The sequence below is a fragment of the Lepus europaeus genome, chromosome 6, assembly GCF_033115175.1.
Source record: "Lepus europaeus isolate LE1 chromosome 6, mLepTim1.pri, whole genome shotgun sequence".
NCBI classification, from domain to species: domain Eukaryota; kingdom Metazoa; phylum Chordata; class Mammalia; order Lagomorpha; family Leporidae; genus Lepus; species Lepus europaeus.
The window spans coordinates 72,098,403-72,123,345 of record NC_084832.1 but is presented as its reverse complement, the minus strand read 5'-3'; the positions used below and the strand labels follow the sequence as shown (position 1 = coordinate 72,123,345).

The window sequence follows — 24,943 nt, the reverse complement described above, 5'->3', positions numbered from 1 at the left end:
ATGTTGATATTGTTGTTAAGATTGTTGATAGAGCCATTATTGGATATTTATTTGTGGAAATTGCAAACCAGAGAAATGAAAGCAATGTGTTGAATAACCCAAAAGAGCACGCTGCTACTGTTTGTGTTACTGTAAAAATATTCAGAATTATCTTAATTGTGAGGACTTTATTGAACATCTCCCTCCAGTGTGAAGTTACATGCTTACTTTTGGCTGACTCCTACAGCTTATCATCCATAAGGATACATCAGTACAGATTAATTTAGTATAATTCACAAAGTGTGTAGGCCATGCCATTTATTTTAAGATATTTTTAAATGTTTTTTAGAAGTGATTTTAAATAACCTATCTCAGCATTATCCCTTAGGTATCCCATTTTTAAAATAATTTAAGAAGTTTTTTTGTTTTTTATTTTTTTATTAATTACCTCTTTTTTCCATGTCTCTGAACTGGTTGCTTACCACTCCATAACATATCCTATCCCCATTTCCCTTAGTCCCATACATTTTTTTAAGACTTATTTTATTTTTTTTAATTTATTTTATTTTATTTTTTTTTTTTTATTTTTGACAGGCAGAGTGGACAGTGAGAGAGAGAAACAGAAAGGTCTTCCTTTTGCCGTTGGTTCACCCTCCAATGGCTGGCGTGTTGCGGCCTGCGCACCGCACTGATCCGATGGCAGGAGCCAGGTGCTTCTCCTGGTCTCCCATGCGGGTGCAGGGCCCAAGCACTTGGGCCATCCTCCACTGCCCTCCCTGGCCACAGTAGAGAGCTGGCCTGGAAGAGGGGCAACCAGGACAGGATCGGTGCCCCGACCGGGACTAGAACCCGGTGTGCCGGCGCCACAAGGCGGAGGATTAGCCTGTTGAGCCACGGCGCCGGCCTAAGACTTATTTTATTTATTTGAAAGAGTGACAGAGAAGGAGAAAAAGAACATGATCTACCATCTGCTTTTTCAGTCTCCAAATGGCTCCAATGGCCAACACTGAGCCAAACCAAAGTCAAGAGCCTGAAACTCTGCCCAGGTATCCCACATGAGTGCAGGGGCCCAGCACTTGGGTTATCTTCTGCTGCTTTCCCAGGTGCATTAGCAGGAAGTTGGATCACAAGCAAAACAGCCAGGATTCAACCAGCATTCTGATATGGGATGCCAGCAGGCAGGTGCTATGATGCCAGCTCCTAGTCCTATATTTTAACATAAATTTTCAGGGGTCAGCATCATGGCATAGCAGATTAAGCCACTTCCTGCAATGGAGGCATCCCATATGAGTGCCAATTCAATTCCTGACTGCCCCCACTTCCAATCCAGCTTCCTGCTAATGTGCCTGGGAAAACACCGGAGGATGGCTCAAGTGCTTGGGCCCCAGCTACCCACATAGGAGACCTGGAAGAAGCACCTGATTCCTGGCTTCAACCTGGCCCAGTCACGGTCTCTGTGGCCATCTTGGAAGTGAACCAACAGATGGAAGATCTCTGTGTGTGTATCTTTCCCTCTCTCTCTTTAACTCTGACTTTCAAATAACAATAAATAAATCTTTAAAAAAAATTTCCACATTGAACTTTGTGACAAACTTTAAAAACAAAAACTAGGCCAGTGCCGTGGCTCAATAGGCTAATCCTCTGCCTGCGGTGCAGGCACACCGGGTTCTAGTCCCAGTCAGGGCCCCAGATTCTGTCCTGGTTGCCCCTCTTCCAGTCCAGCTCTCTGCTGTGGCCCGGGAAGGCAGTGGAGGATGGCCCAAGTGCTTGGGCCCTGCACCCGCATGGGAGACCAGGAGAAGCACCTGGCTCCTGGCTTCGGATCTGCAGCGGCCGGCCATTGGAGGGTGAACCAATAGTAAAGGAAGACCTTTCTCTCTGTGTTTCTCTCTCACTGTCCACTCTGCCTGTCAAAAAAATAAAATAACAAATTAAATTAAATTTAAAAAAAACTAAGTGTCATTCCCAAGGTTAATGCCACCTGTTACCTGGGGAAATCTCTTCACCCTCCAAGACTTTTTTCAAGTTGTCTAGTGTATCTTTTCTTTCAATTCTCCCTCCTCCTTCAGTTCTCCCTCCTCCTTCCCTCCTTTCCTCCTTCCTTCCTTTCTTCCAGAAAAGAAACATGGTCATTACAGAAAATCTTTAAAATGCTGAAAGAGTTAAAGAAGGGACACCCATAGTCACTCCTCTAAATATAGTTATCTTTGCCATTTTGGTGTATTTACTTGATGCTGTTTTTTTCTATGTGTATTTCATTACAGCGACCAAACACTAAGTGATGTACTCGGATAGTCACAAAGATGAATAATGCATTGTCGCCACTCTTTATGATATTAAAACTGGCCCAGATTTTCCATATGTTTTACATTGCTTTTTCATGAGTAATTATGCCAGTGACTTTTAATATTATGAAATATAAATACTTTTATAAATAATGAAATATATGTATACTTTTATATATATTTTATAATATCAAATTCTGTTTATAGAATTAAAAATCATCCTAACTTCATGGCTATTCAAAAATCCCACCAGGTAGTATCCAGTCTAAAATGCAGAGAGATTCTACATTTACCATCATGTATTTTTTTTTAAATATACTTTATCAAATTTCCCTTAAATAGCACAGAATGCAATTTTCTACACTGACTCCATTAAGAAGATTATTAGGTTAACATTTCATACTTACATAGTGATTCACTTAAATTCAATAATATTTTCTAGTACCTTTTTAATTGCATTTTTCCATTTAAAATGTCATTTATGAATATCCTCTTTGTTGGTCTGCTGTAAGAAATATTGCTTACATATGAATATTTTGAATTAGGACTAAATGAAATTCCATTTTTGCTGTCAGAACCAAATTGTAAAAATGCATTGCATATCTTCAAAAATCAGTATACTCTATTAGCAGTCCTGTCAATATAAAAAGTGCATTCCATTTCCACCTCTTGCTCTAATAACCTTTTCTGTGTTACTCTGAGGCAGTTCACATAATCAGAGTATATTGTCAGCTTACTGGAGTTGGGGAAGCATGAAATGAAAATCACGTTAATATTGATCCAATTCTTTTACTTGCAAGTGTCCTTGATGTCCTTTCCCACTGTGCAATAACTGTTGGTGTTAGGTAGCCATTTTCTTCTCTTCTTTCCGAAATTCCATTTATTGTATACAAGTATAACCATTCTGAGTAAGAATTTAACAACTGGAATAATTTCTATGACCACTTAATCTTAATTAATACCTAGATAGATGGCTGATACTACATGTTTACTAGATCACTGAAAGATTTTTCTCCAGCTTTTCAGAGAACCTACGCAAACATACAGTATTTGTCTAATTTAAAACAAACAAAATTCTGTACAAGTTCCTGTTTGATAAAAATGCAAAAGATACTGTACTCTTAATTGTATGTAATATAATGATGTGCCACACTGGGCCATATTTACCATCAAGTAAGGATTTCCATTTCTGAATTAAGATCTTCATAATTCTGAAGCTGCTATCTTGGATTTTTAAATTTTAAAATAGTGTAGATAATATATATTTTGGATTATTCAATATATTGTGTCAACAAAAATGAAATGAAGTGGGAATCACGGTTATATCTAATTCATTCATAATAAAATACCTACAAGTAAGGAAAGAGGAATTTGAGACTTGAACTAACAGATTTTATATCTGTATTCTTAAAATTTGCTTACTAAGTACTCAGATATTTAGCTAATGTGTGTTAGAAATAACAAATGGACACAGTCTTTTGAATAAAAGCGGTCTATTTCATCTATGGAAATGCTTGCAATCATAAAATGAGTTTGCGTTGACATTGTAAGCCTACTAACACAGTGTCAGATATAAAAGAGAAAAGAAATACTTAAGATTTCTAACCACTTTTGAATATAATGTTTTTATTTACCATCAGTTTTTACTATTGGGATTTTTCTACTGAAAGTTCTGTCTTCTCTTTTCTAATCCTAATCTATATAGAAGGTGCTTTTTTTTATCCTTAGTCTTTTTATCCTTAATTTAGTATTCTTTCCTTTAATATCATCATCATTTACGTTGTCTAAAGAAGGATATACAAGTACCATGTTTGTATTGTGAGGTCAAACACAAAATTAAATTTTGAATTCATTTGATTTATAAAGAAAAATATTTACTTTATAATAAAATGTTGTAACAGTAAAATGCTATTTATGTATCTGTTACTTTTCTCTCTGATACTCTAAAGCCACTATGAGATGTTTTTGAGAAATAGGTTTCTCAGAATAAAAAAAGCATTCTTTCATCTTATTTTAAATGTTCAAAATTATACTTTTCAGTAACAGATTAATTTATATGTATTATTGCATGAGATCAGTTCACCATACCTAATGTAATTAGTTAGAAGGTATATTTATCTTAAAATCTTTTCCTTAGAGTGGAAACTGAATATCATTTAGAATTCCTAAAAGCACTGGTCTGTAGATATTTTTTGCTTTGACTTGAGTTTTAATGAGAAAAATCATCTTTATTTTAAAATTTCCCAAAGTATTCATGTCAATAATGCTTTAAAAAGAAAGTATATTTAGATTTGAAAATGAATTGCACATTTTGTCTTATTTACATAGGGGTAGATTTTGTCAAAACTCATTAAATAAGATAAAAATATTGTAAAGTAGTATCTATGTGAAAGAATTTCTCCTTTGAAAAATAATGCCATCTTGTGAAACTGATTTCTGAATGTTTAGAAACATTAGAATTTCATGAAAATACACTTAGGTAAAATTAAAAGAAAACTAAATATTCTGCCAATATCCTTCCAAAGATTAAAAAGAAGTCTTTATTAAATGCATTGTCTTTTGTAGAGAAAGCAGTTCTTTTCCTTAAAATATTGAAAATATAAACATATTGTTCATATATCTGTATAAAAATAATCATGTCAAAAATGGTGATGCTTATGTAATTTCACTTAATATTACCTTAAAATGAATAAAATGGCTAAAGGAAAACATTGTTTTTAAGTGTAAGCTATTCACACTTGGCTATGGTTTAAACAAGATATGCCTTCTGGATGCATGTAAATACTTAAAACCTGAAGTTGTAAGTTTAGTGGTACTAAGAAAGTGGAAAACTAAACCTGTTATGTGTTCAGGGGGTAGGCCCAAGGGCAGTCCTTAGGCCATTGGCAGCATGCCTTCAGAAAGTGGTTCTCATGAGAGCACTTGTTATATAAACCAAGCTGGGCCTGGCCACTCACTGTGCTTCCCAGTTCACCATGTGGTCATTCCTACACACACACACCCCATCATTGCAATCCCTTGGCCTTCAAAGATGGCCAAACCCAGGGGACCTATCTAAGTTTAGATCATGAACCCTCACAACTATGAACCAAAACAAACCTGTTGCCCTCATAAGTACTTTCTTTCAGATATTTTGTGATAGTAATAAAAAGCTGACTAAAACCTAGCACCTGTGCCACTAACTACAGTTCCTGTTTTCAGAAAGCATCCAATCTAGTGGGGGAGTTAAAAGTTCATATTCAGTTATGATGAATACAAACAGACTCGGGACAGCAGGGTAGAAGGTTAACTCCAGCTGAGAAAAAGGAACGCATTGTTGGTTGAATGTCTGATGTTTATTAGGCATATGCTAAGCCTTAGATTCATGCTTTGCCTTAGATTCCTGGTTTATTTTTTTCAAGTTTTAAAATCTTCTCATTAGCCTTCTCTTTCCTCACTTTTCATAAATCTCTTACAAGATAAATAATGAGGCATTGACTGCGTTCTTGTTGTTTTAAATTATTGTTTTAAATTATATATTCAGTACACTCTTATAATATTCTTATTTCATTCATTTTATCAAAATTTTAAAAAGCATCCTTGAAAGTGTCTATAAATAATCTTCACATAGTTCAAAGTATTTTAGCATCCTTTGTCTCATTTTAACTTTGCAGTAATCCTTTGAGTTAGGTTGAAAAACAGTCATTATCCCTCATTGATAGATCAGGAAACTGAAGTTAATTAAGAGACTGGTCTGAATTTTTTTTAAAGATTTGTTATTTGGAAAGCAGAATTACAGACAGAAAGGGAGAGACAAACAGACAAGGGGAGATATCTTCCATTCTCTGGTTCACTCTCCAAATGGCCACAACATTTGGGACTGGATCAGCTTGAAGTCAGGAGCCTCAAATTCCATCCTGGTCTCCCACTTGGGTCCAAGCAACTCTGGCCATCATCTGCTTCTTTCCTAGGTGCATTAGCAGGGAGCTGGATTGAAAGGGGAGCAGCAGGGTTTTGAACAGATGCTCATATAGAGTGCAGGTATCCTAGGTGGTAGCTTAACCTGCTGTGCCACAACGCTGACCCTTTGGTCTGGATTGTTTAAAAAATATGTTCATATTGGCTACTGACAGGAACACCAAAGTAAAAATGACAAATCACGTAGTCTAACATCCTTGTCTGTATGGAAACTATACAGGAGCTACAAAGAAAATTAAGAAGAATTGTACATGTAAAATGGCGAATGTATCAATAAGATTTTGTTTCATGTGCATAGTCAACAAACATTCATTCCCCTGTATTTGACACATAACGCCCTGGAAATTGAAGTCCAGAAAGAGAATTTCTAAATTTTAAAAAAACCTCCAAAATGAATAGTGATAATATATTATGATCTGTTGCAGTCTATTCTTATATTAATAAAAATTTTTAGCAGATTAATAAAAGTTGTAAATGATGAGGTTATTTAAGAAAAATAAATCATTCTTTTCTCTATAAATATTTTCTTTAAAAAGCAAATAAAATGAAAAACAAAGATTATACAAAGAAGAACCTTGAAGGACAAGGCAGCTAAGAGAATTCCATAAAGAAGAATTTCTATGTTATATTTACAGATAGGAGACAGAGCCGCATGCCTGGTCACAAAAGCACTCAACTTTTAAGGAATGTGAGGTGCAAAGAGACCCAATCAGCAATATAGTGGGGATAAATAAAAAGAGGTCAGTCATAGCCATGCATTTAAATTGTACAGATAAAATGACACTGAAAACGTTTTCTTACGTAGTTGATATATAAACAGAGTATAAATAGATATGTACACATATGTATATGCACACACACATATATGCATACATATGAGGGCACTTCAAAAATTTTGTGGAATTAAAGGGTAAATACATTTCCAAACTATTCTGAAATCCAGGGTTTTTCATAATACATATTTTCCATGAATTTTTGAAGACTCCTTGTATATATAACTTTTTGATAAATGTTGAATTAAAGTCATAATTCCACATTAAATATAAGTAGAAGATAACACTCTACTAAAACTGGCTTGTTATCAGCTTATATGATTATTCATAGCTATTATGAACTACTCTTTTATACAGTTTTATTAATAGAGTTTAAAGTTGAATATAGAATAATTCCTTAAACAGAAATAAACTGCAGTGTCAACAAAAAATAAACTGCTATGTCATGTTTTCCATTATATTGTTTATATTTATCAATAGAAAAGAACATGATGAGTTAATGAACTTAATTTCTTTGCCTTGATTTTTTTGGACATTTCAGGTAGATATATCATTTGATATAATTAAGATAAGTTGATGCCTCTCATTTTTATTTTCATAATTTGTTTTATGATTATTTAAATAACTGCTTAAGATGATAATAATAGAGTGTAGTAAGAACACTGGAAACATCTTAGTTCCCCTGTTATTTCACTTTTAAAATATACTTTGTTTCACATGGATCTCTGGTTATTAAGAAAAATTTTATGAAAGAGAAACTTCAAGTTTATTCAACATATTTTAGATAACATTTTCATATTTAATCTTCAAATATTATATTTACTAAGAAGTCTGTATTGAGCATTTTCAAGTATATATTTGCCACATGATGTGAAAATTAATGTATAATTTTAAATTTGACTTCACTAATTTGATGGCATTTTTACCTTTGAAACTAAAATTTTATGGCATTTTAATGTTTTCATAGAAAATAATCATATATGTCTATCCCTCTAGATGTTACACATAATTCATATTTTGAAATCTAAGGTGTTCTGGTGGTTAGTGGTATTCACTTGTTAATTTCTTGATAAATGGCTGGAGAGGCCAAGGAGTGCACTCAGTCCAGCATGTCTTCTGAAGATAGATGATCTCAAATAAATTCTCTTCCCAATCAGATTTTGATTTGTTGGGTGTTAAACCAATTCTTTCTAAGGACAGTGTTTACAAGCCTTGTAATGAGACAGCCCTTTGAGACCTTACCTCTTTTTGCCTGTAATTTTGATGAATGAAACTCTAATTCATAAAGGATATTGTGATTGAACAGCACCTTTAGATCTCATACACTTTAATTTAGATAAATGCTTGGTGCCATACCATAAAATCAGGAAGTTTACTGAGCTGCGAACTGAACAGTTCGGCAGGGATGGTAAGTTCAGTGTGTTGTTATATAGCAGTTGACTGTGTGTCTTTAAAACTAAAAGGCAATTATTGCTTTGAAACTGGAAGGGATAGTAATAAAAGTTAGACAAACACTCCAGAGCTCAGTTTCCTTCTCCCACATTTTCTTTACTAGTAGATTTTTAGTCACCCAAGAATGATGTAAAGCTGCTTCTTCATGTTCCTGACAAAGCAGATTACACATGAGTATGGTACAAGGAAAACTTGGTTCATTAGGCTAACTCACACAAAGCTTCACTGGTTTTCATATAAAGAACTACATTCTTTTTCACATGTACATAGATTCTTCAGTTTGCTGAGATATCCTGGGAACTTGAGATGTAGAAATCTCCAGAGGTAACTGTTATGTCTTAGTGTATTTCAGGATTTACAACAACTTTCTCTGTGCCAGGCAGTGTGCTAAGTACTGAGACTATAAAGACAAAAACATGTTTCCAGTTACCCAGGATCATGAGCTTCCAGGCCATTGCAGAGATATGTAAGCAATCGCAGTACTGCCTGAAACCACTGCGTAGCAGGATTTATGGGGTGTGGTGGAAGCATATAGGAAAGAGGGCACAAATCCACCTGGATTTGACCTTCAGTTCAACAAATGTCTGTCTTCTCCATGAAGCATGGACTAATTTCTGTAGCCTCAGTGATAAAGGTAACACCTCTACCAGGCAGTTGAATTCCGTGTAAACTGTGGAAGTACAGAGAGGTTGGTTAGGAAAGTCGCCTGAAGGAAGTCAACTTTGAAGAGCCAATGGGAATAGCCAAAGTAAGAAGGAAGGCATAAAAGAGGAGATAACAGCATAGGTCAAAAGATGCGTGAGGGCATGGCATATTTCGGAAACTCCAAATGGTCCAATATTGTTGAATGATGAAGGAGAACAGAAAACTGATATGAGGGTAAAAGGCATTGATCAACCATGCTAACTGCAGTGTTTAGATTTTATCCTACATTATGTGCCTTGAATCGAGGCTTGTTGACTGGGATGAGTTGATAAACAATATTTAGCAGGAAATGTCTTGAACTTGTTTGTGTTTTACAGTCACTCTGACAAAGAATTGAGGGTGGTGTAAGTAAGGCAGCTGCTGAAACTCTGAATCAAAACAGCAGTGATTTTATCTAGGGCAGTGACATACAGTATGACGGTGGTCATACAGGGTGAATCCTAGGTGTTTGGCTCAAGGAAGTGGATTGTTCAAATAGGAGGAAGGTGAAGAGCAAGATACAGTTAGCTCAGTTAGGGGAATGTTCCTTTAGTAACAGCCAGGTAAAGAGATTTAGAAATACAGCTTCATAGACCACAAGGGAGACTGCTAGATTATTCATCATTGAATTTAACTTTTTTTATTTATGTGAAAAGCTAGGACCTTTTCCAGTTAGTTACAACCTAATAGCAGTAAGTGATAAAGATAGCAGGCCCTACCACTACCACAGATTACTCTTGTGCTGATTTTATATAAAAAAAAAAAAATCCAATAAAATTAGGATAAATTCCTAAAGCATTAATGTTCTGTCCTCAAGTTTTTATTCCAAAAGTAAGTCTTCTGTGGGCCAGTGAAACAATATACATGTAACCCATTTCATTTTACTCACCTCCAATGCAACATTGATTTGTAATAATATTTTGTGTCCTTGAAGTACTTATCAAAATAGATGTCTAGAAATCTATTACTTTATATATTAAGTTATATGGTAACCATGTTCTCTAAATGCTACTGCCCACAGGCTGATGTGGTGCATGTTAAGCCACTGCCCGTGAGGCTAGCATCCCATAACAGAGCTCTGATTCAATGTGCATTGGGAGGCTTAAGCCCCTGCCACCCATATGGATGACCCAGATAGAGTTCCAGGCTCCTGGCTTTAGCCTAGCCCAGCCTCAGCCATGTGGTCATTTGAGGAGTGAACCAGTGGTTGGAAGATCTCTTTCTCTATCTCTCCCTCTCTCTTTCTCACTGTCACTCTACCTTTTAAATAGATAAATAAATCTTACAAAAATAAATTTAATAAATGCTGCTGTCCAGTATCAGGTAAGACAATAGAATATGCTTCATGGCCATTAGTACTATGTGAATATTCTTAACATGTTTTTACACCTCTTTGGCCTTTTATTTGAATCAGTTTGTTCATGTTTTAGCAAGCACAGCTGCCTACAGTCACAGACAGAAAGAAGTATGCATGCTGCAAAGCAAAACGAAAAAGGCCAGCACTGTTTTACAATGCAAGTTTTATGGCACCTAGATGCACTTCCAAGAAAACAGTTCAACAAACATCAGCAGGCAGTAATGAACTGTTGGAAGTCTTATGGCCTGGGCCTTGGAGAATTGACCAAAAGTATTATAAATTGTAACAGGAGAGAATGTAAGCCACAGGCATGACATGATCTGGAGAGCAGTTGCTTGTGTACACAGTATCATAACATCACCTAGAACTATTGTATGACAGCACCATCTAGGACTGATATATTAGGCTCCCATTTCCAGGAATATATCTAACACAAACGAATCGGATATCAAGATACTTTTCTACTTCATTCTGTTCTTGATACATATGTCCTTATACTACAGCTAGAACACAGTACATTACAGTTTTTTTTCCTCCAATCTGAATTTCAACCTTAAGTATAAAAATACGAATATTTGGGCTGGCACCATGGCTCACTTGGTTAATCCTCCGCCTGAGGCGCCGGCATCCCGTATGGGTGCCGGGTTCTAGTCCTGGTTGCTCCTCTTCCAGTCCAGCTCTTTGCTGTGGCCCGGGAGTGCAGCGGAGGATGGCCCAAGTGCTTGAGCACCTGCACCCACATGGGAGACCAGGAAGAAGCACCTGGCTCCTGGCTTCAGATCGGCATAGTTCTGGTCGTAGCAGCCATTTGGGTGTAAACCAACAGAAGGAAGACCTTTCTCTCTGTCTCTTTCTCTCTATCTGTCAAATAAATAAATAATTAAATAAAATAAAAAGTACAAATATTTATCTCCTGAGTGTGTGTAAAATGTGCTGGCAGGTCAGGTAATTTTAGATATATAATTATCTACCAAAGCAGGTGTTCACATGTAAATATAAAAATAGTTGTTAAGCTGTCAAATCCAAAAGGAATTCAAATATATTATGAATAGTTTCTAAGCATTACACTGATTGCTATGTTAGTGCTAGCTCAAATTTTGCAATATTTCAATTTTCCTGAGTGTTTTCATGTGTTTGGCTTTTGGCTTTTTCTGTTATTTTATGTAATGAAATAAGAATGTCATTTCAGAAAACGAGTGTATAAATTGCTAAAAAAAAAAAAAAAATAGCTGGGCCGGCGCCTTGGCTTAACAGGCTAATCCTCCGCCTCACGGCGCCAGCACACCGGGTTCTAGTCCTGGTCGGGGCGCCGGATTCTGTCCCGGTTGCCCCTCTTCCAGGCCAGCTCTCTACTGTGGCCAGGGAAGGCAGTGGAGGATGGCCCAAGTGCTTGGGCCCTGCACCCCATGGGAGACCAGGAGAAGCACCTGGCTCCTGGCTTCGGATCAGCGCGGTGCGCCGGCTGCGGCGGCCATTGGAGGGTGAACCAACGGCAAAGGAAGACCTTTCTCTCTGTCTCTCTCTCTCACTGTCCACTCTGCCTGTCCAAAAAAAAAAAAAAAGCTGGCGTGTGTTCTGATCATGTTCTCATCATTCCTAAACCCAGGTGTTGGGAACTTCCCAGTGACAGCGATTTTGCCGTCAGAGATGAATGTGTTGTTATTTTTTGCAGACCTATCTACTTGTCAAAATGGTCTGATAAGTTGATTAGCTAGCTCACACAAAAGTATAATTATGTAAGGTTGTATAACTTTATGGATCAGAAAAACACATTTAGAGTGAGGTGCGTAAAACTTGCATTGATCTTAAGAGTCCTAAGTCATACTTTCCCTACCACCATCCAACTCCTAAGTTCCTCAACAGTGCAGGTAGCTTTCTCAGGCTTTTTCCTCATCTGCAAAATAATGGTAGGTAATTACATCCATGACAAACAAGATAAAGAAGTTAGAAATGATGTATCCCTTGTAAGTAATGTTAATCTAAAATGTAAATGCAGCATGGAATTTTGAAAGAGTAATCAGTTCTTTCTAATATTGATGACAGAAACAAGCACAGTGACCCAAGCTATCATCTCTCCTCTCGGTTAGGCACTGAAGAAGATGTAGTGAAGTCGAAGAAAACATTCAGAAGTCAAGCAATCGTGAACCAGAATGCGGAGACAGAACTCATGCTGGAAGGAGATGACGATGCCGTCAGCCTGCTGCAGGAGAAAGAAATTGACAATCTGGCAGGTAAACGTTTAACTATTTTTCTTCTTTTTGTTGCAGTACAACACATAATTTCTAAATGTTAAAATCTATTTTCTAGTAGACAGTGGTTGGAACAGTGCTCCATCATGTGAATGCTAATAATGTATCTCATTTGTAGTATTAAAGAGAAGACTTAAAACAAATGTCTGTGTTACAATTCATGAATAGCATCAACTTTTATGTAATGAAGAGTAACATTTTATATGGGAGAAATAATACCTAGTACAAGTACACCTATGACTGGGAGGTAGGGCAGAGTGATTGACTTACATCTGCAACATGCTAACCTGCAGACCCGCCCCTCCTGCTGGATGCCTGTAGTTTGCCATTTCCTCCCTGCTGTTGCTCCTGGAAGTATTCTTTCCCAACTCCTGTTAGGTTTTCTGAGACCTCACACTGCTAAGGCCCCCACCACTAACAAACGTTCTGCCTCCTACTAGCTCATTCTCATCTTGTTTCCTGGAAACGGGTCCATAGAATCATATCCTATACTTAAGGTTACAAGCTCCTGCTTTCGAGTCTCAAAAGGTATCTGAGTCTCGCCTCAATTCTACATTTTCAGCCTTCACAAGAGCGGGGTGTTCCGTGGCAGTAACCAGTGTGCTTGTACTTAATTCTGTTGACAAAATTGCATTTCTCTTTCCAGGAGTGTCCTGAAAAGTATGTGGCATGGCTTTATGAAAACCCCTAGTGATTTTTTTTTTTTACCAGCTAGAGATTTCTCTTTTTGGCCAAGCAGATGTTACCATTAATTGTAAACAAATCGTAATAATGGCACATTGTTCTTCCTCTTCTAAATGAAGAAAATGTTAAGTTTATTCTAATGCCAGTTCCTGGCATATATAATTAGCATACCATCATCAAAATAGGGGTTTTTTTTTTTTCCTATTTAAACTAATCTTAAATCTATGGTGAAATGTTTTCCTCAACTTCCTAAGAAAATGTTTGAGTTTTGGTCTTGTTGTTTTTGTGGTCTGTTTGCTTTAATAATAGCTCAGAGATTTAATGTGAGGTCATTAGGAGGCATAAGCAAACCAAGCTGTTTGATTCTGATCAGGAACAGGTATGTTTTCTCTTTTCTTGGTCTAATTCTTGATCTTGAAGAACATAGAAATTTACAAATGTTTTTCTTGGCCTGTTTATATAATGTGTTGGTTTTCCTCATTCACGTATGCTAACACATATGTTTAATAATTGTGTGATTTACTTTAGACCCCAGAGCCTTCTTCCTCCTGGTGACAATTTATTAGTTGACACAAATTCACCTAGTCCCTTGAAGTGTGTTATAAGATCTGCCAGTAATGCCAAGGGTCTAACCCAATAAAGACTAATAATCCCTTTATATCTCTCTCCTCCAATGATAGCGAAGTATTAATATTACTATTAATTTATGTTTATAAACAGAACTTCCAAAAGCAGCATTAACGTCAAACACCTAAAAACAATGAAAATGTGCTTGAAATGAATTATTTAAAAACTGAATTGTGTGATTCCTGATCCATTTACTCCATCAAGACTCTTCTGTCTTTTAAGAGAGATTTGATTGATCAGATCTGCTCATAGTCATAGACACCTGATCCTACCCATACTTTTCTTGTGGAATTATATCTGAAAGAGTCACAAACAGTGCTGAAATATTGATCCCCTATCTAATCTGTAATGTTCATTTTTAAAAGAACAGCCTATAAATGTTGCTCTGAACCTTGAATGCAGTAGAAAAGAGTGAGGGATGGGTATTTTATAAGAAGAGAAGTAAAAGCTACAGAAATTATATAGACCCATAGAAATAGACTAGTATGGGTACTCCCATGGGAAACCAGGAGGAGGCACCTGGTCCTGGCTTTGGATCGGAACAGCGCACTGGCCGTGGTGGCCATTTTAGGGGTGAACCAACGGAAGGAAGACCTTTCTCTATGTCTCTCTCTCTCACTGTCTAACTCTGTCCAAAAAATAAAGTTATATATTTCTGTATTCTGAAACTTTATTAATAGCTGGTTTCATAAATATAAGAAATAGACTAGTATGATAGTGGCAATGTTACATAAAATTCATTGTCATAAGTTAAATTACAAACTAGAATTCTTAGATTTATGGCAGGCACCCAAGCACTTGGGCCATCCTCCACTGCCTTTCTGGGCCACAGCAGAGAGCTGGACTGGAAGAGGAGCAGCCGGGACTAGAAACCGGCACCCATATGGGATGCCGGCGCCTCAGGCGGAGGATTAACCAAGTGAGCCACAGCGCCAGCCCCAATATATAACTTTTTTTAAAAGTACTATCTAGATAATGGTTATCTTTGTCTCAGAAATTAACATTTGCTATATAATAATGTCTTTCTTATTCATGTGTTTTACTTAGTAACCTGAAAGAGCTATACTGTCTAAAAAACAAACAAAAAACACTCCACTCTCGCAAGAGACCCAAGTCCAAAATAAAACCAAAGAGATTCTAAAATGTGTATATTTCATAGTTACTAAGCAAAAGAACAAGTGCCTATTTATCTCTATGAGATTAAAAATGGGGGTTTTAAAAAATATTTATTTATTTCAAAGAACAACAGAAAAAGAGGGAGAGACAAAAAGAAAGATTTGCTATCTGCTGTTCCTTCCTCAAATGGCAGCAAATGGCTGGGGCTGGGCCAGGCCAAAGCCAGGAGTCCAGAACTCCATCTGAGTCCCCAACACGGGTGGTGGTGGCCAAAGCACTTGGAGTATCTTCTGCTGCCTTCTCAGGTACGTTAGCAGAAAACTGGGTCAGAATTGGACCATCCAGGACTCAAGCCAGTGTTCCGATATGGGATGCTGGCATAGCAAGCCATGGCTTCATCTGCTGAGTGACAACACCAGCTCCTAAAAATTATAGGTTTATCTTTCCATAATTTGCCTTAATGACATACCTTAAATATTATTAATATACAATGTATCATCAAAAATATAAAAGTAAAAGCAATTAGAGTTCTTAGATTTTGGATTTTATATGAAACAATACCATTATCTTTATTATAGTAGTGGTAAACAAACCTGTTGATTAGCATAATACATTTTATTGTTCTTACAAAACTGTTTTGCTAACAATGGCTCACAGCTAGGGAACCTTTGCATTATAATTGGCCAGTTTGCAATATTATTTAATATTTGAGTTAAATTCAAGAAGAGAAAAACTGAGATAAGGTAGTAATTTAGTTTAAGGTTTTTGTTTTTTTGTTTAAAAGATAGGGTCTATTTCTGATTCTAAAACAAAGAAAAATGAAGTAGAAGAATAGCTATTATATTTTATTAGGACCCAGACAGCATTCAGTGGACTTTACGTACAATGACCATTTAATATTAACAACAACCCTTTGAGGTTGATATTTCATTATCTCCAGTTTTCAAAATGAGCAGACAGAGGTTGAGAGATTAAATAATTTTCCATAAAGTTGAGAAGTATATGGAATAATAAGTTTCCTTAAAAATACATAGTAAACTGTTGGAACTAAAATACATAGTACATTTCTTTTTAAGATTTTTTAACTTATTTGAAAGAGTTACAGAGTGGACAGAGAAAGAGAGAGAGAGAATGAGAACTTTCATCCACTGGTTCACTCCCCAGATAGTGGCAATGGCCAGGACTGGGTCAGGCCAAAGCCAGGAGCCAGGAGTTTCATCTGAGTCTCCTGTGTGGGTGGCACTTGGACTATCTTCTGCTCCTTTTTCCAGGCCATTAGCAGGGAACTAGATCAGAAGTATAGCAGGCAGGTCATGAACCAGCACCCATATGAGACGCTGGCATCTCAGGCAGCAGCTTTACCCACTATATCACAGCACCAACCCCTAAATAATGTATTTCAATGTGCTTGTGAATAGGTGTGTGTGTATATTTTTAAAAAAAATCTTCTAAATTATATAAAAATGAGATCTTTTGTATGTAACTCAGTTTTTATACTCAGTTTTTACAAATACTTAGAAGTCTATGAATAATATATTTATCAAAAAATTAATAATAATTTTAGCTTTATTTATAGATAGTCTATGTGTTGCCTCAGATCATTTTGGTAAGTTAAAAACAATCTGATAAATGCATTTCACACAATTCTGCTTAAGTATTGATGTTGTATCATGTTTTCTTCATTTTGTTTGGAGCGTTCTAGTTTTATTGAAGACAAAATATTCCATGAAGGTGCATAGCTTTATATGTCATGCAATTTTCTGTTTCAATTTTAGTTCCCTTTCTTCCCAAGCTGTTCATCTCAAGAGGCAAGTTAAATGTGTGTGATTACTAATTACTCAATTCATTATGTATTGTAGCAAATTGCTAATCTAATTGTAGTATAGAAGTGTGCCAATCAATTAAGTAATTATTATATTAATAACACCTAACTTAATTTACTTTAATTGCTTTTTTGGTTTATAAGTGATTCACCAAAGTGAATAAGCACCTAAGATTCCATATGTGACTAAAGATTTCAATTTACTAACTATATTTTTACTTAAAATATTGAGATTAATTGGTACAATTCAACTGATTTTAATATAAAATCTCTATTATTTTATTTTTATTTTAACTTGAAACTTACCAGATTTTTTTCTTGAAACAATTAATTCATATATGTGACTTGACAAATGAGGTAATTCAACTGATAAGAAAGAATTGTGTCCCACTAATGAAATGTAGCTTATTTATTTTAGAGGATTCTGTGGTGGCAATAGAAATATTTTACATAATTGAATTAGAATCCATACAAAACTTTAATTAAGGACACTTTAAAAGTTAATTTTTCTGATTTAGAGGTCTCTGAGTTGATGATGATGACAATGATGGTCTTTATGCTTCATTTTCATTGCTATAAGTTATAATCATTTTATTCTTTTGTTGTTTCTATCTGTAAGCTGTTCTCCCATCCAGTTAATGTCCAGTATCTTAAAAGATTTCCCATGGCCTAAACTAATACACAAAAACTAAGGTACTTCGTTCTTCACCTGTATATTTGTTTCTTTCTGTTCCACACATTCCCCATCTCTTCCTATCAAAAATTCTGCTCATTCTCTAAGAATCACTTCAAACACTTTATGAAATATTCACTGGCCAATCCTACCACCCCCATAGCATTTTTAGCTAACATTTTTTAAAAGACAGCTCTATTGAAATATAATCCATCTGTCATAAAACTGACCCATTTACATTGTTTAATACAGTGATTTTAGCATATTCACAATAATGTGACCCTTAATATAATCATTCTTAAAACATTTCATCACCCCTCAAAGAAACCTTGTACCCTTTGGCTCTCCCCTCTAATTTTCCTATTTCCTTCTGTAGCCCTGGTCAACAAATAACCTACTTTCTGTCTATATAGATTTGACTAGGCTGAAAGTGTCAGATAAATGGACTCATATATAGTCTTTTGTCTGGATTCTTTCACTTAGCTTGTTTTCGAAGATCATCCATAATATGGCATGTACACATGTCATTTTACAGCGACCATTCTTATTTTATGGATATGTCACATTACTTATCCTCTCATTAATCGATGAACATTGGGGTTGTTTCTATTTTGGGAGGATTATGAATAATGCTTCTGGGACCATCGGTGTGCAGGTTCTATCTGAACATGTGTTTCCATTTCTCTTGAGTAATATACCTAAGAAGGGGGTTGCTGGGTCAGATAACGACTCTGTGTTTAACTTTTTGAGGAATTGATAGACTGTTTACGAAAGTGACTGCACCATTTTACATTCCCATCAGCAGTAAGGATTCCAATTTCTCTACATCCTTCCCAACACTTGTTATCATCTCTTTTCAAAGTATATTCACCCCCACAATATTTTGATGGTATCACTCTTAAAACACGTATCATATAAATCCTTGTGTTACAGGTGTTTATCCATGTTTTCTCTCCCCTTTTAGACTTTGAATTCTTTAAAGGCAGCAACCATATACTATCTACCTTTGAACTATAAAGAAATCATCTAACACAATTACTTGCCCTTGCAAGATTCCCATTGAAAAATGTTATATAGGTAAACAAGAGATCAGAGATATTTTTTAAAGATTATTTATTTGAGAGGCAGACTTACAGAGAGAGAGAGAGAAAGAGAGAGAGAAAGAGAGAGAGAGAAGTCTTCCATTAGCTGGTTCACTCCCCAAATGGCCTCAACGGCCAGAGCTGAGCTGATCCGTAGCCAGTAGCCAGGAGCTTCTTCCCGGTCTCCCGTGGAGTACAGAGGCTCAAGCATTTGGACCATCTGCCACTGCTATCCCAGGCACATTAGCAGGGAGCTGGATAGGAAATGGAGTGGCTGGGACTCGAACCCTTGCCCATATGGGATGCTGGTGCTGCCAGCCATAGCTTTAATTTGCTGAGCCACAGCATCAACTCCAATACTTTAATGGTACAAAAGCTGTAACATGTTTTGTTTTGTTTTGTTTGCCTTGGATATAAATTAATTATAAGCATTAATTAATTACAAAATTATCTCAGAGGGCTAGCACTGTTGCATAGTAGGTTAAGCCTCTCCCTGCACCCTCGTGGGAGACACAGATGAAGCTACGGGCTCCTGGCTTTGCCTGGCTCAATCCTGGCTGTTGTGATCATTTTGGGAGTGAGACAGTGAATGGAAGATCTCTCCCTCTCTCCTCCTCTCTCTCTGTAACTCTACCTTTCAAATAAATAAGTAAATCTTAGAAATAAATAAATAAAATAAAGTACTGGGGGACTTGAATTATCAGATTATCTGCTAATATTAACTGAATCATTCAAGTAATTATGCAGTTCATCATTTCCCTTTTCCATGATATGGACACCTAAAGTGAAGCTTGTCTTCATTCCAGTCCCACTGTACTAATGGTGTCATTTTAACTATATTTCTCTTCCACTTCCAATTTATAAAATGAAGTTACCACTGCTACTCTTAATTTTAAAAAATAACATGTGGAAAGTTGCTCTATAACCAGTGGATACCCATTGCTTTGCATATTTACGCAAGAGTAGTTGGCATAGGAAAATAGCAACACAAGGAGAACTATCTAAGTATGAGTTGGATTTTTAATGGGTTTTTCAAAGTGGTAGGTTTATAATACTTTACACACAGAGACACTAAGATCAAGAATTGAAATTCAGAGAAAATGAGTAATATAAACTAAGAATGAGAAAAAATATAGACATAAGGAGGAGTTCTATGAAGTGTCACCTCTCTCTTGACTTGCATGGACGCCCATGACAGTTGCCAGGTGTATTCTCCCTGATGTTTAGAGGGTACAATGCTTTAAAGCTTTTTTTCTTATTATAAACTGGTCAAAATGTCCTCATTTCTTACAGTCATGTCCTATTTCAAAGTAAAATCAGGTATCAAATGATGAAAGAAAAGATGTTGAGGGGATTTACGATTTTTCTTAAGGTTGACTATTTCTGCCTCCCTAAATCTCTCTGTGTGCATTTACTTGCTCATTTATTCCCTAATATATCTCATAACTGTCTAGTGTGTGTGGAGGTACTCAGACTGTGATAGGAAAATAACCTCAGGAGAATTAGCTCCAGTACCAACTATCTCAGTAGCTCAAATAACCAAGACATTGGGACATGTAATCGTGTTCCCTACTAAATGAAAGTTGGCAATTGAGATGATAGGCTAGATGATTTAGAACTTCAGTGTTTGCACTTAGAATATGTGAATACCATAGCGTTGATGATATATAAATTGAATGTTACCAAGAACTGATGTAGAAGGGAGGTTCAATGATGCCTGGAGCATTTGGGAAGAAGAAAGGACTCAGAATCTTGGACAATGTAATAAAATTAAAGGAATTCTAAAAGTTAAGATTTTTTCTCAGAGAAACATGTTATTAAAAAATATTCTTACCCAAATCCTGAAAGTTTTATCACAGTTGTTTAGTGGTCTGAGTAGGTCCTAGAGAAGAGAACATGTTCATTGTTACAGACACAAATGCAGACAATGTCTGTATTAGACCAGTCTGCTGAGGCCTGGCTACTGCATGCAACACAGTCCTAATACAGCAGATGTAACATTCATTCTCCAGCACAACTAGCATTTTTAAAAAGATTCCTCCAGGTTATCCTTACATAGTTTCAGTTACAGAGTCTCAACGAGAAGTAATTCAACTTGATATCTATGTTTAGGGAAAAAATGTCTTTTAAGCATTCTGGATCCTCTAAAATGCATTTTGCTAGGATTTTCCCCTTAATTTTTAAGCCCATGTGTATTTCAAGGGAAATTTAATCCATATGTCCCTGACTCACTCACACTTAACTCATCAAAATGTTGTTTAGTAAAAGCTATTTGATGTTGAAAAAGCCTATGAGTCTTTATAAGTTTTTTTTTTCTCTTTCTCTCTTTGAATTAGGAAGTTGCTTTGCCAGTCATAAATAGTATACCCAAAGGGTTCATAGAACTCACCAAGCTCTTAGAGACAACATTAACACATGCCTATTTTTTACTAAAGCTAAAGTATTTAGATTTCTAACTTATTTTTAAAGCAGTTAAAAATGTGTAAAAACAAATATAAGCTTTGCCTTGAATATCTAGCTTTCTTGCCTCCTTTAATTATTTTTACAAACTCCACAAGGCCATTTTATAGCCTGCAAATATTTTAGTGTATCCACATTTCTGATTTCCAAAAGTGTATGTCACCTTCAGCTCTGGATTCTGAAGAAAAAACACGTTTAAGGTATTCTTAACTCTTAATAGTAACAACACCCCTGATAACTAAACTAAGTACATTGAAAATATACTAAAGGTGCATAAGCAACTATGTTTACTAGACATCAACCATAATTCAAATCATGTATAATATTAGTGCATCTTTTTTTATTTTAAGAATAAACCACCCTTTGTTATAGGCAAATGTTTCACGAATCACAATATGAGGCCGTACTTCCTGGTCCTACCATTCCCCCCACCCCACCCCACCTTTTTATTTTCTTTGTATTTTCTCTGGAGAATTTCCCATAAAGTAGAGTCATAGTTACAACAAACCTGAAAAAAGCAGCAATAAAAAGTCAACTAACTTATCAATACACTATATCTTATTATATGTAGAGTACTGAGCTTTTATATGCCTTAAAGAAAAATAATTTCTATTTGTTTGAAAGGCAGTGAGACAGAGATAGAGAGATCTATCCACTAGTTCATTCTCCAAATGCCTGCAGCAGCAGGGACTGGGCCAGGCCAAAGCCAGGAGCCTGGAACTCCACCCAGATCCCCCATGTGGGTGGCAGGGACCCAAGCACTAGGGGCCATCACCGTCTGCCTCCCAAGATGCACATTAGCAGGAAGGTAGAATCTGAGCAGAGCTGACTTGAGCCCAGGCACATTCCAAGTGACGTCTTAACCGCTACATCAAATGCTGGCACCTGTACCATTTTTTACAGAAGTTTTGAGGATATTAATCAACCTGCTTAAAATATATGAGCCATCTTGTTTGTCACAGTTGTGGGGAAAATGTGAAAAAACACAGCTGTTTTCCTACTGCCATGTCGTAGAAGTCAACAATTTAGAGAGAGGAGGAAAAGGTGAGGAACACATTCTTCTTCTCACTGCCCCACCCATGACTGCTCAGCTGCTGTCTCTGAAAGACTTAGCACTGGTTCAATATTATGTGAAAAACTGATTTTATCACTACATTTAGAGCAGTACTATTCAAAATGGCCAATGCAGCTTTCTGCATAATGAAAATAATTTGCAACACCAGGGTTTGGTGCTACAGAGGCAAAATTGCAGCCCGCATAAGGTCCTTAGACAGTTCGCCATGAAGACAAATGGCAGTCAACTTACAAATAGTTATTCTGGCAGATTCTGCTCTAGCATTTGAAATCATCAGTTCAATTAAAGAAAAAAGTCTAGAACTTTATCAACACAGAAAGGAAAGTTTGAGTTTGCTCTCCAAATATTTTTCAGACAAAATATTATGCAACTTCATTGATAAGAAACATCCTGATCAGGATGTTTCCTGTCCTTTTCTTATTCAAAGGTGCAGTTTATCTTTTTCTTTTAAGTCACTAAAAAGTATATAGCTGCAGTGCTATGCCATTTACTTTATCTATGAAACAGGAATGGTAAGAACCAGAATCAAAAGAAACTTTTTTTTTAAAGATTTATTTATTTACTTGAAAGACAGAGTTACACAGAGAGAGAAGGAGAGCCAGAGAGAGAGAGAGAGAGAGAGAGAGAGAGAGAGGTCTTTCATCCACTGATTCACTCCCCAGATGGTCGCAACTGCTGGAACTGTGCCAATCCGAAGCCAGGAGCCAGAAGTTTCTTCCCGGTCTCCCACGTGGGTGCAGGGGCCCAAGGACTTGGGCCATCTTCTACTGCTTTTCCAGGTCATAGCACAGAGCTGGGTCAGAAGTGAAGCAACCAGGATTCGAACCAGCACCCCTATGGGATGCCAGCACTGCAGGCGGCGGCTTTACCCGCTAGGGCACAGCATCAGCCCCAGAAAAAACTTTAAAAAATAACATCTAAACTTACATCTAAACTTGGGCTGTGAAGCTGATTCTCCATTCATCAAGGGAAGTTTTCTCAGGGAAAAATTGAGATAGACAAGTAGTAAAGAGGTCAACACAGACAGGAAAATAGTGCTGGGAGATGTCCTTGTTGAGAGAAACCAATACGACAGGCTGGTAACTTTATAATAACTCTGTGAATTAGGTATTACATTTCATTTTAAGATGTGGAAACTTGGGGCCAGCACCATGGCTCACTTGGTTAATCCTCCACCTGTGGCGCCAGCATCCCATACGGGAGCCCAGTTCTAGTCCCGGTTGCTTCTCTTCCAGTCCAGCTCTCTGCTGTGGCCTGGGAAGGCAGTGGCGGATGGCCCAAGTGCTTGGGCCCTGCACCCACATGGGAGGCCAGGAGGAAGCACCTGGCTCCTGGCTTCAGATCGGTGTAGCACGCTGGCCAGAGTGGCCATTTGGGGGGTGAACCAATGGAAGGAAGATCTCTCTGTCTCTCTCTCTCTCTCTCACTGTCTAACTCTATCTGTAAAATAAATAAATAAATAAATAAAAAGATTCTTTAAAAAAAAGAAAGATGTGGAAACTCAGGTTCAGACATTTTGACAGTTAATTATTCATGACCATGTAACAAACAAGGAAAGGAGCCAAGATTCAAAGCCACATTTCTCTGTCTACAGAAATCTTCATTTATTCTACTACATCAGTGTTAGGTTTTTGTTAAATTCTAGATTGCAACCAGTTGGTGGGTTAAATCAACTAAGGGTGTTATTACCAGCATTGTTTGTAAATGAAGTAAAAGAAGAAAGAATGGATTAGAATAGAAAATGTAAAATTCATCAAATGTAGTTAAAAAGCTGGATGGGTCTTTTGGGCCCTTATCCTCTGATGCCAAACCCTGACTTCACTCAAGTTTATAGTAGTTATCCAGGCAAAACAAATATTAATATTGAATATCTTCTATATGTAAGACATTGTAGGGGCCGATGCTGTAGCACAGTAGATTAATCATCCACCTGTGGCACTGGCATCCCATAAGGGCACCGGTTCTAGTACCAACTGGTCCTCTTCCAATTCCACTCTCTGCTATGGCCCCTGCACCCACATGGGAGACCTGGAAGAAGCTCCAGGCTCCTGGCCTCAGACTGGCTCATCTCCAGCCTTGTGGCCATTTGGGGAGTGAACCAGCAAATGGAAGACCTTTCTCTCTGTCTCTCCATCTCACTGTCTATAAATCTACCTCTCAAATAAATAAAAATAAAATCTTGGGCCCTTGAAGTAAAAAGGCACAGATGACAGAAGTTCCTGTTCTCAAGGAGGTAATAGCCTAGAGGGAGAAAAGAATTAACCTAGATATTCAAGGGAAACTATGGTTCCACAAATATCATGATTTGAATATCATGGATTCTGGAAAGTCTTCCTGGAATTGGTGTTTTTGTCTTGAATTTTGAGGAATAAGTAAAAGATTTAGAAATATTTGTTGAGTTGTTGCAAACAGCGGGAAACATATGCTGAAATATTAACTTCAGTGTGGAACTGCAGTAGTTCTAAATTATTTTTATTTAGTTAAAAAGGATGATGAAACCGATCTCTGAGTTGAGACTGACTAGATCCTTAAGGAAAGGAGGCTTATGTGCCTGCCATAGGAACCAGGACTTCATCCTGACGGCCACAGTTAAGACTGTGAAGGATTTTAATCATGGCAGTGATGAATCAGATGTATTTTTTAAAGACTTATTTTATTTATTTCAAAG

The 24,943-nt window shown here is 36.7% G+C and overlaps 1 protein-coding gene across 5 annotated transcripts in view; it reads left to right on the top strand.

Moving 5' to 3' along the window:
* The window catches only part of NBEA (neurobeachin), a 731,002-nt gene that overhangs the window by 487,925 nt on the left and 218,134 nt on the right, over positions 1 to 24,943 (top strand). For all 5 annotated transcript variants that reach the window (XM_062194378.1, XM_062194375.1, XM_062194377.1 and 2 more), the window contains exon 39: positions 12,575 to 12,718. In XM_062194378.1, coding sequence (XP_062050362.1) covers positions 12,575 to 12,718 — 144 coding nt within the window. The remainder of the gene's footprint in view (positions 1 to 12,574; positions 12,719 to 24,943) is intronic.